This window comes from Opisthocomus hoazin, chromosome 3 (assembly GCF_030867145.1).
Source record: "Opisthocomus hoazin isolate bOpiHoa1 chromosome 3, bOpiHoa1.hap1, whole genome shotgun sequence".
Classification (NCBI taxonomy): domain Eukaryota; kingdom Metazoa; phylum Chordata; class Aves; order Opisthocomiformes; family Opisthocomidae; genus Opisthocomus; species Opisthocomus hoazin.
Window position 1 is genome coordinate 109,309,925 of NC_134416.1, and position 15,581 is coordinate 109,325,505.

Sequence of the window (15,581 nt, forward strand, 5' to 3'; positions counted from 1 at the left end):
GACCTAAACCACGTGACAGTTTCTCTGTAAAGCTTTGCTCCAAGAGCCATTCTGCTTTGCTTTCCTGCATCATCGGAGTGGTCCTGCTCTGGGGACGCTGGGGGTCTGCAAGCGGCAGCAGTAGGGTGCGGTTTTTGGTGGTGAGTCGAAATTATCCTTTCCTTGGTTTACTGATGCTTTTAGAAAAAGAGCTGACCCTTCTTGTCGCTGACATTGTCCCTGAAAGAGCCGTGCTCCTGTCTAAGAGGGTGTTTTGCAGAAGACACTCTGTGTGTGTGGCTCTCATTACAAGAAAGGCGAAGAGCTGCTGACTCATCTCAGCGGAGCACCTGCCAGATGTGGTTCAGGCTCCCCTCTTCCTTCTCCCAGGCCTCACAGTGCCCATAAACACCCTTTTCGCACGGTCACTTGCAGTCTGTATCAGACTACCCACTAGTCAGAAAATAGTGGAAACCTTTCTCTTTTTTCTCCCCGCTTTTTCAAACCCTACATACTCTAACCCCAGGGGGACCTTACCCGGTGGCTTGGCCCGTGGGTTGGGGCGATGCTTCCCGCGCTTGGCTGATACTGCCAAAGGTCACTGGGGTGGCTGTAGCTTTGGTCCATCGGGGCTAAAGGCGTCAGCAAGCACAGGGACAGGCTTCACACGGAGCAGAAAGATGTCATGGTTAGCATCAGTGCCTAACGAATGAAGCAGTCTTCACCGGTGGCAGGGAAAGAAGGCCAATTTGGGTCTGTGGTATCCATACCCAGGTCACTGCTGTGATTTCTGGTGCGGCTGGCAGGCTGGCGGCAAGTAGCTCGTTTGGACGTGAGTCAGGTGTCTGGGGTTACGGTTCCTGGATCTGCGGCCAACACAGCGGCATGGCTTTGCAATGTAAACGTCATTTTTTCTTGTAAAATTCTGAAAGGCTGGGGGGGCATGTGAGCAGCCATTAACCTGGTGATCTCCCCCCCCTACACACCTCCTTTTTGCAGATCTTCCCCAGAGTAAGTGACGGATCTTACAGAAAACTTTTCTGTGAGGCAATGGATGTCTCACAGTTGGACTTGGAGTTTCCCAAACAACTCAACATTTGGCTTTTCTCAGCTACTCAGCTTCTTGAATTTGCAGATGAAGTAAAATGTATTTTAGGGGAAAGAAAAAGTAAATTACCTGAGTTTCCTTTAAGGAAAATGATAAAGATGCAACTGTGTGCTAGAGGGATTTATTTAAGCCATGTAGAATGATATTGTCCACGGAGGAATGCAAAGTATCAAAATGACTTTATGACTATTATTTGTGACTGATTACTTCTTCCAGCAGTTTCATGGTAGGGGCATATTCCTGCTGAAGGAGGGATGCCCTTTCATGTGGAAAACAGAGCGTTATTACACATCTTGATGCCATGGATGCTCTTGCCTGCACACCCGTTTAGATATAGCAGTTGTCAGTACATTGCCCTTTGCAAACTTCAGGTGATACAGAACATGGTCATTTCTGCCTCCTTGCTGATGCTGGATTTGTTGCGGATATTGTTGGGGTTTTTTATTATTTCTTCCCACGTTTTTTCGGTTTAAACTCTGTAGCCCCACACATTAAGGCTTTCCTGACCCAGCGCTGGAGGGATGCCGCATTTCTGTAGGGACAGTAAGAGAAGAACAGTATCAGAGCTTCAAAACTTTGGAAGGAAGGAGCTTCTCTCTCATTCTGTGAGATTCGGGGGTGTTGACAGTCTGAGTGAGGACAGGAGAAAAGTAGAAATCCTGAATGAAGAATGCGATCGAACCACAGGCCGTGTGTCTCCCAGTGGGCCAGTAAGCAGAGGAAAGTGGTTCTCTGCTTTTGTGTGTTACAGTCACAGCTGCTGTAGCAGGCAACGGGTGAAAAGCCGGTGCTCGTCTGGGAGAAAGGATGGCATTGAGCCTGATGCAGATATCCCTGTTTCCCCTTGAGTCCATTGTTGAGCTTTCCTAACTGTGTGGAGGGGTTTTTGTTTGTGATTTGTTTTATTCTTTGTTTTCCCTCTGAAAAGGCTGGAAACTGCTTTTCTGTAGTGAGGGGCCATTGTGTTGCTGTTTATTATTGCTGGCTGCAGTGTGGTAACAGCCTCCTGTGACTGACTTACTCCCAATAATTTTAAATGATAAACTGCTCACTGGCAGTCCCTTCCAGCTAGAAACCCCACTGTACTTTTACTCATACGTACTAGTAAAATTAGTGTATCCTATATAACAGATCATTACAGGAGTTACAGTAGTTTCATATGTACCCGTTTTGGCAGCCAGTACAACTTCTGTCATAAAAGAAGTAGCATTCAAGTGGGTGAAGTATTTCTGGGATGGAAGAAAAGGCAATTTTTGAATTGCTATCCAAGCAGTGAACAGGCTTATTTTCTCTTCTGAAGAATCACACCGTTCCCAATGCCTGCTGAAAGCTTTTACTGGTCCATTTGGCTACGCTGCCTGTAGTGGAAAGTGCCGCTAAACTTCTGTAAGGCCTGCTTGCTCCCTAGGGTGGTGGCTCACAGGTTGGGTTGGAAAAAAAAAAGGAAGCAAAATTTATCTGTTGGTTGACTAGATGACCCACAGAGGTCCCTTTCAACCCCGAACATTCTGTGATTCTGTGAGAGCAGTTTGCCAGTGGTCTTCTGGGAGATATCTCTCAAGAGAACACCTAAATGTCTGGACGGTGGTCCAGCTGCAGCTGAAAGGTCCGGCAGCTGTGGCAACAGCCCCTGTCTGGAGAAAACCAGCACAGGCCGTTGATGGGCAGCGCTCAGCCAGCAAGAGAGTGTGGGTGGCAAACAAATGGAAGTGAGGCGAGGGGAGGTGGTAGGAGTCCAGAGTCTTGTAAATTAACGTTGCCCTTATCTTCCCAGTAACCTGCCCCAGGGGTGTAACGTCGTGTCTGTAGCTGGTTGCAAACCCAAAGGAGAGCTGCCCCCTCGACAGCTTTATGTGGCTTGATTTTTGAGGGATTGGAGCGCCTTGTGCTTCGGTAGGAATCATTAGCCTTCGTAAAGAGACTTTTGGTTTTATGTGGTCGTATTTTCTTCTGTAATGCTTAAGAAATTTAGGTGTGCTAATTAGACCTGGTTAAATAATCCCTAATGTTTTTTTGCCCCTCTTTTATTTCTTAAAGTTTAAATTCATTTTTTTCATCCAGGGAATGATTTTATCTAACTGCATATTGAAATGTCATTTGTAAAACAGACTTGGTGAGCTTTGTTGACAAATATTTCAAGACATTATCCAAAATAGTCAGCTTCAATCCTGAGCAAATGAAATCTTTTGATAATATTAATTCAGTGCAGGTTTTTCACTGCCAGTTCCTCCAAAAACTTCTCCATCTCTTCCCTGTTCCCTGCTCCCCTGTGGAACAAGAAACAAACATACATTTCAGTGCAGGACAGTCATTTTGTCCCGAGTGAAATAAATGCTGAGGAAGCGTGGCGATCTCTTTAAAGAACAGGAGAAAAGAGTGTTTAGGGGAATTGGAAATCCCACAGCGCCAGCTGTCCTTACGCCATTTAAAGGCATGTCCTTTAGATGGCTTTCACTCTTTTGGTAGGATGCATGTTTTTTTCTTTGTGCGGGGCGAGGGGTCTGCTTGTTGGCTCAAGCAGGTCGGCTGCTGCAAGCTGACCGCCGCTGCCGCACCAGCACCTCACCCTGCGGTGTGCCTGGGGTGCGGGGCCATGCCTCGCTGGAGAGGCCAGACCACCCGTCACCTGGGCATCGGGCTTAATGCTCCCACGGAAACCCACCCTTACGCGGTTCTCCTTCTCTTCCCCTATGGTGGGAAACGTTTCAGATGTTCCTTAACAGGAAAATAACTGCTTGAGCAGCGTGAATAACAAAACCCCCTTTTCACTCATCGCTTGATGAAAATTGGAGTGCTCCTGTGGACAGACAGGTTATAAGTGTTCCTTTTCAGGGTTCCTTCTAAGCTTAGAGAAGTAAAATGTAATTACAAAAGTGGCCAGCAAAGATCAAGCATCAAACAGATGCGAAGACTTTAGTGTGCAGGACACGTTGTGGAGAGGAAGAAAGGGTACAGTGGTGACAAGTGCTGTGTGCCTGTGTATCTGTGGATTGCAGCTAGGAAAGCTGTGGTTTTCAGGGGCTTTCCTTTTAATGAAAAACAAAAAAATTATCGTTCACCTTTCTTGCTACTGAGCAACATGCTGCCATAACTTTTCTTTGCTACATAAGCTAGTTTCCTGTTATGTTTTGCTATGTATTTTCGTTTTCCTAAGCCTGAGCCTTGGATCTATGCAGCCCTTGCACACTTTTTTTTAAATAGGGTAAGTAGCAGACGGAAGGGTGGAAAAGCCTTATGTCTGAAAGGCAGCCTTTCCCTAACAAAAGAGATTAACGCTCCCTGCAAAGCTGTACTTATACGTTTAAACTATCACACCTACAACTACGCTACTGTTTTAGAGCTGGTGGTAGATGAAGAGCCAGGTGTATTACAGAAGGAAAGCCAGTTCCCCGGCCCCATAATACATGTAACTCCATGCGATGCTACTGCTGCAAACCTGCCAAATGTGTTCCTTTTTTAGATCCTGTTTCTTAGTTGTTTAATGATGCCAAACTTATATATCCCATGCAAGTCCCAGGGGCCAGCCAGGTAAATGTGGGAAATTTAGTTAAAACAGTTCAAGGTGTTACTTGAAGGCAGCCTTTAAGTCTTACAAGGGACTACGCATCAGCCAGAGGGGTTTCTGTCTCACCCCAAACCAGCCAGCGATTTTGTTGCCCTCTTGTACATCAGATCACCTTTCGGGAGGGGCCAGGTTTCACCTGGTGCTCCCCTGTTGTCCGGGAGCAGGAACTGATGGAGTTTATGCAAGTAGATAATACATAATGAGTAGCAAGAATAAAACTGATCAGTTTAAGTCCTCTTCTGCTGGCTGGGTCTACAAGAATGGAAGGGGCTTGCCCATGCGTGCCCCAGCTGTATCCCTGGTGAGGGCAGCAATGACCTCTGACAGTGGCAGGATTTGGAAGGGATGGGAAAAAGGGAGCGCTCCACTGAGAACATGCCTTTTGGTGCCACTGGGAAAAGCCAAATATGCTAGAAAATTTAAAAAAAAAAAAAAAGAGTTGGGTGTCAGCCTCCAGTTAAGTGTGAATGACTCTTCCTCACACGTCGAGTCCTCTGCAAACTCGCTGGCCGCGCTCGAGCCTGCTGCAGCTGCTGTGTGCCCGGCGGGCACACTGGCTGCTTGTCCGCAGTGCCATCTCCCCTCCCAGAGAAGCCGGCTTTCCAGGGCAGGAGCGGAGGGCTGGCAGCAAGCCCTGGTGCTGCTGGCACTCCCCCGGCCCATGGGCACCGAGAGCAGAGAGGGTGGGAGAGGAGACCTCGGGAACCACATGGAGGCGAAGAGCAGTAAGAGCGGACCAGAGGACAGAGAAGAGAGGAAACAAGAGCGTGAAAAGAGTTGTGGGAGTAAAGAAGAAAGATAGTTGGAGGGGACTTAGAGGGACAAAGATGACAAGGGGCACGGGGGAATTAACGGCTGTAGAGGAAGAGGAGAGGAGAGCTAGAGCATGGAGACCAAAGGGGCTGCAATCATCTGTTCCCCCCTTCCTCCAGCACAAGCTGTTGAGCCAAGGATTCAGTCTCAGTGCTCTTCGCTTGTGAAATCCACTCCTAAAGTGTGTGCTTCACCCTGCTGCACGGCCCAACTCACCTGCTCTGCCTGCTTGGGTTTCCCACACGGCTCCAGCAGCAGAGAGCAGTGATGCAGGTGTGTCTGAAACGTCCTGTTGGCCCAAACATCGCTCCACACAGTGACATTTGAGGTATTCTTTGTGTCGGGCTTTTTTTTTTTTTTTTGTAATGTTAGAGGAATGTAAAGGTTGACAAGTCACGCTCTGGGAAATACGAGAAGTCAGGTTGCCTGGGCAACCCTTGCTTGGCCTCCTGGCATGAAGGCATGATGATACAGCCTGTAATAACATGATTACGACCTATTTTTTCCACAGGGCATAGGATGGACGCATCAGTGCATAGGATGGACGATGCTGTGGGAATGAAGCTGTTGTCTGTTCCTCATTTGTTGCAGAATTTGGAAGGTGTGTAGTGAATGAGGCACAGGGTTTCAGAAGGAAAGAGCACGGTCTTGGGGAAATGAAGCTGAATGCCTCCTGGAGAGCTGTACTCATTCCCTGTGTCTGCCAGGGATGTTCTTGTACAATGATGGAAATTTCCCTGGAATCAGGCTGTTCCAGTGCTGTCACTAATCAAAATTTCATCAGTGTCTGTCTCTAGCATGTAATTCTGGGGCTTGATCTGCAGAAAGCTGGGAGCATTTATATCAGCACTTACAAGGGGTATTGCTGTGTGATTTTTTTCTCATTCTGGACACAATTCCTCTGTATTTTATCTCCCTGCCTGCAAAACAGGAATAATCTTTATCCTTACTTTCACAAGAAGGTGGTGGAGATGATTTCATTGGTATTTATGAAGTGCACGTGAATATTCTGACAGCACCGTAGGAATGCCTCTGAGGAAACCTATGATTTTGTACTCACTGGGAGGTTTGGATGATAAGGCTGAGGGGCACATGTTGAATGGGAAAGGTAGAGACATCATTAATAGCTGCCCATTTGCTGACCGCAAGGAGCGTTCCGGGCAAAAACTAATATGTGATCATCTAATTAAGCTCAGTATCGTAATGCATATGAGCAACTGAAGATTGCAATGGCAACTTATGTCTGGCTTTTCCTATCTTTTTTTGAATGTAATTAGAAATACAGGATTGAAACAAATTGTTGCAATCAGTCCCTTGCTATTATAGTCATTGAGTTATACAATGTTCTCATGAACTGAGCTTCATTTTAAATGCTTTTAATGTTTACGTCCTGTGATTCTGTTGGAAGGCCATTCCAGGCTCCAGATTGCTCTTGTACTGGGGTACATTTTAGCATTCAATTCAAATACGTCATAGCTGTCGAGGTTCTTTGTCTTGATTCCCTTCCTATCTGCTCCTGCCTGTGACTATCTTTATCTTAAATCTTTTGCTTTGGTTTCTCAAATATTGATGACCTGAATTGTAAAAGAGCACCAGTACTTCGTTGTCTGAATTGCAAATACCTCATGGACACAATAAACTGGTGCCTTATAGTCACTTGTGTTCAAGTAGTGTATAACCAAGTCCAACACAGTGTTTGCTACAAGCCTGTCTTCCAGCAGAAGCATTTCCCATTAGTCCCTGAGTATCTTGCTCTGTGCTTTGCATTTTCACTTGCTTTTGCTACACAGGGTCTCAAGCTCACCCAGTCCCCTCTAATGTCCCATTTCTGTGTTGTACTGCTGGCAGTGTCTCACTCCATCACCAGCAGACTTCACTGGCACATTCCTAAGGTTTGTGCCGAGCTCCATAGGGAGGTTATTGAACAAGATTTCTTTTTTTTTTTGAGAATAAGACAAGTCACCCCATGACTCACCTCCTGCCCACCGGTTAGGATTTCCATTTTTCTATCCCTTGTTGCTGTCTGAACATCAGTCAGCTCCTTACCCACCTCATAATTTCTGCATGCGACTTGATAGCCTTCAATATTCCTTTATTATCAGGCTTTTCAAAAACGCAATGTATCAGGCTGCTACTTCTCCATTATATTTATAAATAAATAAGCACAAAGGGAATTTGTGGAGACAGAAGTCCTGGAAGGTATGAATAACCCTGTGTACCAGTAACTCAGTATGGCTGAGAGTAGGTTGCTTCAGCCCTGCATTTCAGACTGATCTACCGCCTGCTGCAGAGCTGTCATGCTCCGGGGATAGATTGAGCCTCTGTGCTGTGCTTCCATAGCTCTTTTCATGTTCAAAGAGCTACTGACAGTATAGTTTAGCAGCCAGAAAAATCCAGCAGGAGTCCATCACTGCAGGACACTTGTCATTCATTTTTTGGCGGCTTGATTTGAGTTTTGTCTATTTTGTCTTTGCCAAGCAGTGTAGGGATGGGTGCCTTCCCTTGAAGGCTTTAAAGATACTTTCTGGTTTTGAAAGCCGTGCTTCTGAAACAGAGGTTCCCATGAGAATTCAGCAGCATTGGGAGCTGGAAGCTGGTAGGGTTCCCCCCCCCCACGAGACTTTTAAAGTCTCCCGATGAATAGTTTTCATTTCTGCTGAGACATGAAGAGTTAGCTTGTTGACAGTTTTCTTACGGAGTCCCTGAATAGGAAGCCTGGAGTGTGTGTGGGCTCCTGAGTATGGGAAAGCTCATAATGAGCCTCTGAGTAAATGGATAAAAATAATTTTTATTTTCCGCACTCGCCCTTCTGGTAAATCAGCCAGAACTGAAATGTTTCATGCAAATTCCTTCTGAACTGGTGACTTCAGTGCAAAATCAAAGAGTAAGCTGGGGGTGGGGCGAGTTTTCCTGGTGTTATTCCAGTAACTGACAGAGCGCTATTTTGCTTCCATGGGGTTTTAATAGGCATTGACTTGAGTTCTGTTTTAAGATCTTAACGTTGACCCGTGAAGTCCAGACAGCCTAAGAGCTGTCACTCTTCTGATGCCAGTCACCGTCAGTCAGAGCAGGTCCTTTTGTGCAAGCAAGCTACCTCCAAAGGCAGCAGGCCACTTAAACGAGAGCTAGTTCTACAGCTGATGACTTTTTTTGCAAGTCGCATAGCTTGTTTGTTGCTATCTGAATTATATTTTGATTATGGTAAATGGTTGATTTTGTAGTAGGGTTTGGAGGGGTTTTTTTGAGAACATCTGACTGGTGTGTATAGAAATAAAGGACAGAGAAAGTCATCAGAAAGCGAGATGGTGCTGGAGACTTGAGGAGAGTCCTTCATCTGAAGCAGGTGACTTAGATTTGGAGTTTTAACTCATTGTAGAGGGATGGAGGAGTAAAAAGCTGGTAGAGCCAGAAAGCTTTCAGTAAAAAATCAGGTGCTGTTTTTATTCTTTGGTGTAAGGTTTGAGGCCAGGTTCTTTTTTTTTTCTTTTTTTTTTTTTCATTTTTTCTTTTATTTCTTTTTTCTTCTTTTCCACACCCCCCCCGACACACACACTTTAATCCTTGTAATGCAGCTACATCTCTTTTGAGGCATTTTCATATAATAATGCTATGTCTGCATGGAGTATAGCCCCTGTCAGAGCAGAAGCAAGGGCCCACTGAACGGAGCCTGCTGCATGAGGCAGGGTAAAGAAGAGGTAAAAGCCCCCTCGTGCGGGACCCTCGCTGCAGCTGAAGCAGAGGATGTGTTTGCCAGGTCACACAACCCACGGGCTGTCTCTTACTTGAGGGCAGAACAGCAGTTCAGTGAAAAACACTAACGAGGATTAGTTCAGAAGGACTGATTTATAAGAAAGGTTGCAAAGGGGCCTGAGTGTACATGGGAAGGGTGCGTGATAGTAAAGAAAGAGCATACGGATTGTAACAACCTCTAACGTATGAGCAAAGCAGAAGTGGAGGGCAAAATAATGTTTGGCTCCGAAGACAAGGGTCACCAAGTGAAGCGTTGCTTCTCTTAATTTTACTAAGTTGTGGCTCATTAAAGCACATGTTGACAATAAAATCTACTTTCTCTTCCCAAAGAAAAAAGTAAAAATGACTTTGAGAAACAATGACCAAAAAAAAAAAAAAATGAAGAAGCTGAAGCGTATCACACCAGGGACTGTCTTCTGCTGACAGAGGAGGAGGTGTTTCCTTTGACAGGCCAGATCTGGTCATTCTTCGACAGTAAGGAGAACCCTTACGTCCACATGAAATCTGGGCAATGTGTGTTGTTTGGGATGTGATTTTCATTGTTGCCTTTCAGCTGAAATAGTGAACAGTCATCAACAGCTTTTTGAAACCTTGCACCGCTCCTAGAGCTTGCTTTGACTTTCGCTGTCGGTGGTGTGGCTTGGGCTCACTTTTGGGCTTTATGTTTTATCTAACGGGTTCAGTTGTTCTGAATTATTTCATTCCCTCTTACTGCTTTCCAGAATCTTGCTACAAAAATCATTTTGACCTCACTCTTTGAGATAAGGTACCATCTTTTTTTATTGCTTATTTTTTTAATATAGCCCTGATGCATTTCGGAGCCTGCTGAGAGCTCCTGTAGTACAAATGTTAATTTGACCAATTTCCTCTTTTGCTCCACCTCTGTTTTTATGCTTTTGTGAGCTCCGTAGATTCTGGAGAGAAATGGATATTATCAGGTAGTAAGGAAAGTAGTGCGGCAGTATTCTGCTCAAGTACAGTCATCAATGCAGAATACCCTTTGTGTCTTTTCTCAGAAGCGTTCCCTGTAGTTACTCTAGATAGAAGACCAGGAGTGAAGTGTGAGCAGTGAACAGCTGAATTTTTTGCATATAAATAGTGTTTCTTTAATTTGTTGTTTTTATGATACAATTTTCCAATAGCAACAGACAAACGTGTCTTTTGTTTTGTTTGTAAATTCAGGTGATTTATCTCATTTCTTTTCCCCTGTGGCTTGCTTTTATTTTTCCCTGTCTTGCGTCTCGTGAAGAGATTGCTATTGAGTGGAGCAAGGCTGAGGTCGGGGCAGGCCAGCGCGAGCGACCGAGGACACCCGGGCGAATTGCGTATGCACGAAGGGAGCGCGCACGCAGTTCAGAACAGGGCCGTGCTGCTGCCGCCTTGAAACGCAGCCAGTCTTGAAAGCAGCAGGGCAAGTCTTTGCCCTAAAAAACAGTCTCAGTCTGTGCTCCTGGAGTGCATGGTTGTTGTGATGCTGCCTCATAGCTGCAGCTTCTTTCATTTTTACCAGACTTGGTGCCCTTGTAGCTGTCTCGCTGACCCGGTAGCTTGGAAACAGTGGGTTCCTTGGCATGCTTAGGTAGGTGTTCAAGCTCTAACCTAAAGAAATTTGGGTACCATTTCAGTTCTGTGCGAACAAGAATATCACATGCAATATTTGCGAGGCGTATGTTTTACTATAGCATTGGAAAGAAAAGTTAGCTTGCAGCTGCCCAGCGCTTGAAGGACACAGTGAGGCTTTAGTTCCAAAATGTAGAGACGTCACAGCTGGTCATGCCCAAGGATCTCTCTTTAAGGGAATGTCTCCTGTTTAGGACATCCATCAGAACAGTTTTAAATATTTGACATACAGGGGGAGAAAAGGATGAGCCAACAGAGTGTCCGAGCCACTTCTTACTGAAACCGGGACTTGAACAAACCTTAGAAGATTCCCACGAAAAAAAAGTTTGAGCTCCAGTCCTTTCCCTGGCATTTCAGGTGTGCGTTGCAGAACAGCAGCGGGTTTTGTAACTGCGCAAGCACAGTCCTGCCTGTGGGAGGTTTAAAAACAAACAGAATCCCACAGTTCTTCAGGATATTTTACATCGTGCTTCCTGGGATCAAGGTCCATGCTGCCCCCATTTTACATACACATTTTAAACTGGAAGAAGGTTTGGGGTGTGGATGAGTTCTTGGGCAGTTCTTCAGCCCCAAGAATTGAAGGGAAGCCTGGAAGAAAAGGAGGAACCCGAGATGGATTTTAGGTGGGTTATAGCTCCTGTTAGTGGAGTCAATAGTGTCCTGCTCTCCAGAACATCCCTCAGAATATCTGCAGTTCACAAGCGAAGCTTCTTCTCGTTCTCCCCAGTGAAAGAATAATTTTCATCTGGTTTGTTGCAGAGCTGGAAAAGGAGATCACCAGGAGACCGAAGAAAGTCTGCATCGTCAAAGTGGTGGGAACAAGGAACCTGTGGAAAAACATCGTAGTGTTGTGTGTGAACTCGTAAGTCCTATCTCTTTCCATTTGAATAGTTGTCTGGTTGGTGAACTGGAAGCAGTAATGGGACAGGATGGGGGAGCTCCTCTGTTTCCTGGCGTGGGACCCTTCACTAGCGTCTCTGATAAACAGTCCTGGAAAAACACCAGCTGTTGCAGGGAATTATTTTTTATGGTGAAAGGAGAAACTCGGCTATTTCAGGGAGCAGAACCACATGTCTTCTCAGGTGTGGTGCTGCAAGCATGCGGTGCTATCACCAGTGGTCTCGCATGGCCACTGCTGGTACGTGCTCACACATGCAGACGCCTGCTGCTGGCATCCTGAGGGGGATTTATGAAATAGTTAATGCCACAGGCATGCACGTTCACGTTATTTACGTATGATATTGCTGTGTTGCAGAGGAAGATGTTGCTAGCCAGTAAATACAAGCCTGCTCCCTTGTGTAACAGCTGGTCTTGACAGGTCTTCAGAAGCAGATTACAAAGTGCTTCAGCTCTCCCAAATCATGTACGGGACACACAGGGAGAATGTGCTGTCACACACAGAGCAAAGGGATGCCTGCGTCCTAAGGCTTCGGCTTGGCCATGCTTACATGGGCAAAACCAGGCATCTGCCGGAGGGTTTTGCAGGTTACGGGCTCTGAGACCTTCTGTCCGAAACTGAGCTCCTTTCGATGGGCTGGAGATCTAGCCTCGAACAAAACCCAGCTTCTGGGAGGGCGATGAGGGTGGATTTTCCAATTTTTTCAGTCTTATAAAACGCCCATTTTAATTCCTGTTGTGTTTTTTAGTTGGGTTTTTTTCTTCTCACATGGGAGGTGGGGAGAAGACTGGAACTCCCCCATCCTCTGTCCTGTCTAGAAGTATGTAGCGCTCTTGTGGCTTTTTCTTCATCCCTTCAGGGCCTTATTCTGCAGCCTTCGCTGCTGTTAGCAGGCACGTGGATCAGTCATGACGCGGAGAGGACAGCCCCTGTGCTGGGCAGGTAGTCACCCAGAAGCACGTGGACTTCGGGGGTCTGTCTCCAGCATTGTCGGTTGCAGAACCAGCTCTGGGTTTACCATTGTGCGTCTTTCTCCTGCCTACCGGTGGGCAGCTCCCTCTGCTCTGCAGCAGCGTTTTCCTCTTGGGCTGAGCTGACAGATTTAATAGCCAGTGCTAACTGTATTTATGAAAAATCTTTATGTGGGAATTCTTCCCTTTTCCCTGACCCTTTTTAATGACGTACATTTGGAAATTCCCTAAACCAGAATTAGGCAGCCCAAATAATAACTTCTGACATTAGCACACGGAGGCTGTTTCCCATCCAAGTAGAGCGTGAAGCAGATGTGTGTTTGAGGAAATAGCTTTCGTGTTTGTTTTTAGGGGGCGGAAAAACAACTATTTAGTTTTAACTCCATTATTGCTGTTAGATGGGGCTGTGCTAAGTTTTTGTAGTGTGGAACATGGAGAAGGAACCTTCTGCGGGGAATTATATCAAGGGGAGAGAAATGTATTTAGTTTCAAAAGCAACTGTCCTGAGCTGCTGAGCAAGTGAAGAGAATAGAGTAATTCCTGGGGAAGCTGGCTGGAAAGCAAAGTGCAAATGATACATTAATTTAGTTTATCAGTCATGGCCTAAATAATAACTTTGGCAAGTGTGTTTGCATGTGCAGAAGAGAGAGAGGGGAGATGCACACTGGTTAACTCTGCCCTCTTATTAAGTGTTGTTCTGCTGATTAGTGTTTCACTTCTGGGAGGAGTCAGTTATAATCTAGATATCCAAAGCAAATGTCATTCTGGTGTAACAGCAAGCACTTGTGCTTGGTGTCAGGGGTGTATTTTTGAACCATAGCATTGATTTACAAGATCGCAAGAGAAATTCCCCAGGCCCTGGGCTGTCATGCACTCAGCGGTTGCGTATTCCCCCGACTGCTTCTGTGCTTATATTAATATCCAGCTTACACTGACAGAGCTTCAAATTCCTGATGTTCAGGAGGATAGAGGTGCATCGGTGTAACGTAACTGCCGTTCATTTTTTTGGAGGCCTGGATCTGCGCCTGCCACTCTATCAGGCACAATTAATTTGTGGCATTAGGTTTGTCTGGTCTAAACGCCCGGGGCAGGAGGCCCTTCCCAGCAGGGCTGTGTGTGCTGTGGTGGGGCTGGTTGGGAGCACTGGCCTCCCGTAGCAGCTCCGCTGCAGCTTTGCACCACGTCAGGGGTGATGATGGGGCTTTGCATCTGACTTCGGTACCTCGGGCCCCCTTTTCCCTTTTCCAGGAAGCAGGGAGAGACGGGAGGAGTGAAATGGAGTGGCAAGATGTTGATCACTGGCATTATGAAGAAAATTTTAAGAGAAGGGGAGACACAATGCTGTGAACGGTGGTGTAAATGCGTAGATTGAATTAGGGCTTATTGTTTTATAATTGTAATAACCATTGCAGCACAAGAAATGACTTCAAACACTCATTTCTAAGGGGTTTTCAGCTGTAAGAAAAGTCGTTGCTAGCTGGGGAATTGAGATGCAATCTTTAGTAGAACCAAATGCCACAGGCAGATGTGTCTTCCTGTAAGACGTGTCTGTGTTGCGCGGCGTCTTGCTGTCCAGGCACACAGGCTGCTTCATCGCAGCGGTGCTGGCTCTGTGGCTGTCTGCAGACACACTGGGAAACAGAGAGATGTCCTTCTTGAGACAGAGGAGTTCTGAAATACGTTGGGAAAACCAGTCATGCAGTAGGAGTCCTTATAAAGCTGCTTGTACCCCAAACCTGAGCAACAAATTAAGAAGTTCCATCTGAACATGAGGAAGAACTTCTTCCCTCTGAGGGTGATGGAGCCCTGGAACAGGCTGCCCAGGGAGGTTGTGGAGTCTCCTTCTCTGGAGATATTCAAGACCCGCCTGGAGAAGGTCCTGTGCAGCCTGCTGTGGGTGACCCTGCTTCGGCAGGAGGGTTGGACTAGATGACCCACAGAGGTCCCTTCCAACCCCTACCATTCTGTGATTCTGCGATTGCAAATGCCTGGCTGAGTAGGGCTTTTCTTGCGTTTCTTTTGATCGTTGCTGAGTTTTACAGTAGCACCTAGAAGTCTGAAGTGAATCTTTTTGCACCAGGTTTTGTATTGCTGCAGCAGAAGAAATTCCTCCTGCATTAAGGTGTTCTTACACTGAATTACGCTGCCTGTTCAGCGATGCTCTCCTCTCCCCCCCTCCTGTTTCCCCTAGGCTGACCGGTTATGGCATACACCACTGTTTTGCGAAAAGCATGATGGGGCACGAAGCGAAGATGGCGATCACCCACAACTTCTACGCGGACTACTACACCATGGCTGGGATTGCGCTGGCATCCTGCCTGGCCATGTGCCCGGTGGTCGGGTTTCTGGGGAGGAGAGGAGGACTCCTGCTCTTCATGATCCTTACGGCTCTGGCATCGCTTCTGCAGCTGGGCCTGCTCAACTGTAAGTTGGAGGCGAGGGCTGTTCAGGACCACACGAGTCTGACATGCAAAGATGGGACCAGAAAATATGAGCATTTCCTTTGCCTTCCTTAGACTTGACATGCCGTACACCTGCTTGGTTGAAGAAGCTGAATTCATTTGAGGGATTCCCCAAACTCCTGTTGTCTTAGGTTCATTAAGAAAAGGCATTGTGTTCTGGATGAGTCCCTGTGGTGAAGTTCGTTGAGCATTGGGGCTGCTCCTAGGGCTGTCACTTAAAAACAAACAAGAGACAAACACTTTTATTTCAGTGAAATACCCTCTGAGGAAGGAGCTGGGTAGGGGTTGGGAAAGGAGCATTTGCCCACTTGAATCTGCTTCTTGAATAGCCTCTAAACAAGCAGGAGTTAAAGGAATAGGTGTATGTCCTCTGCCTGCTCTGAGCATCTTGTTGCCTGTGCGTAACATGCAGGCA

The 15,581-nt window shown here is 46.4% G+C and overlaps 1 protein-coding gene across 2 annotated transcripts in view; it reads left to right on the plus strand.

Annotated features, from left to right (window-relative positions):
- The window catches only part of SLC22A23 (solute carrier family 22 member 23), a 108,967-nt gene that overhangs the window by 81,615 nt on the left and 11,771 nt on the right, over positions 1 to 15,581 (plus strand). The window contains exons 6-8 of one of the 2 annotated variants that reach the window (XM_075417208.1): positions 5,977 to 6,066; positions 11,595 to 11,697; positions 14,896 to 15,128. In XM_075417208.1, the coding sequence (XP_075273323.1) occupies positions 5,977 to 6,066; positions 11,595 to 11,697; positions 14,896 to 15,128 (426 nt within the window). The remainder of the gene's footprint in view (positions 1 to 5,976; positions 6,067 to 11,594; positions 11,698 to 14,895; positions 15,129 to 15,581) is intronic. The other variant, XM_075417209.1, reaches the window with a different exon arrangement.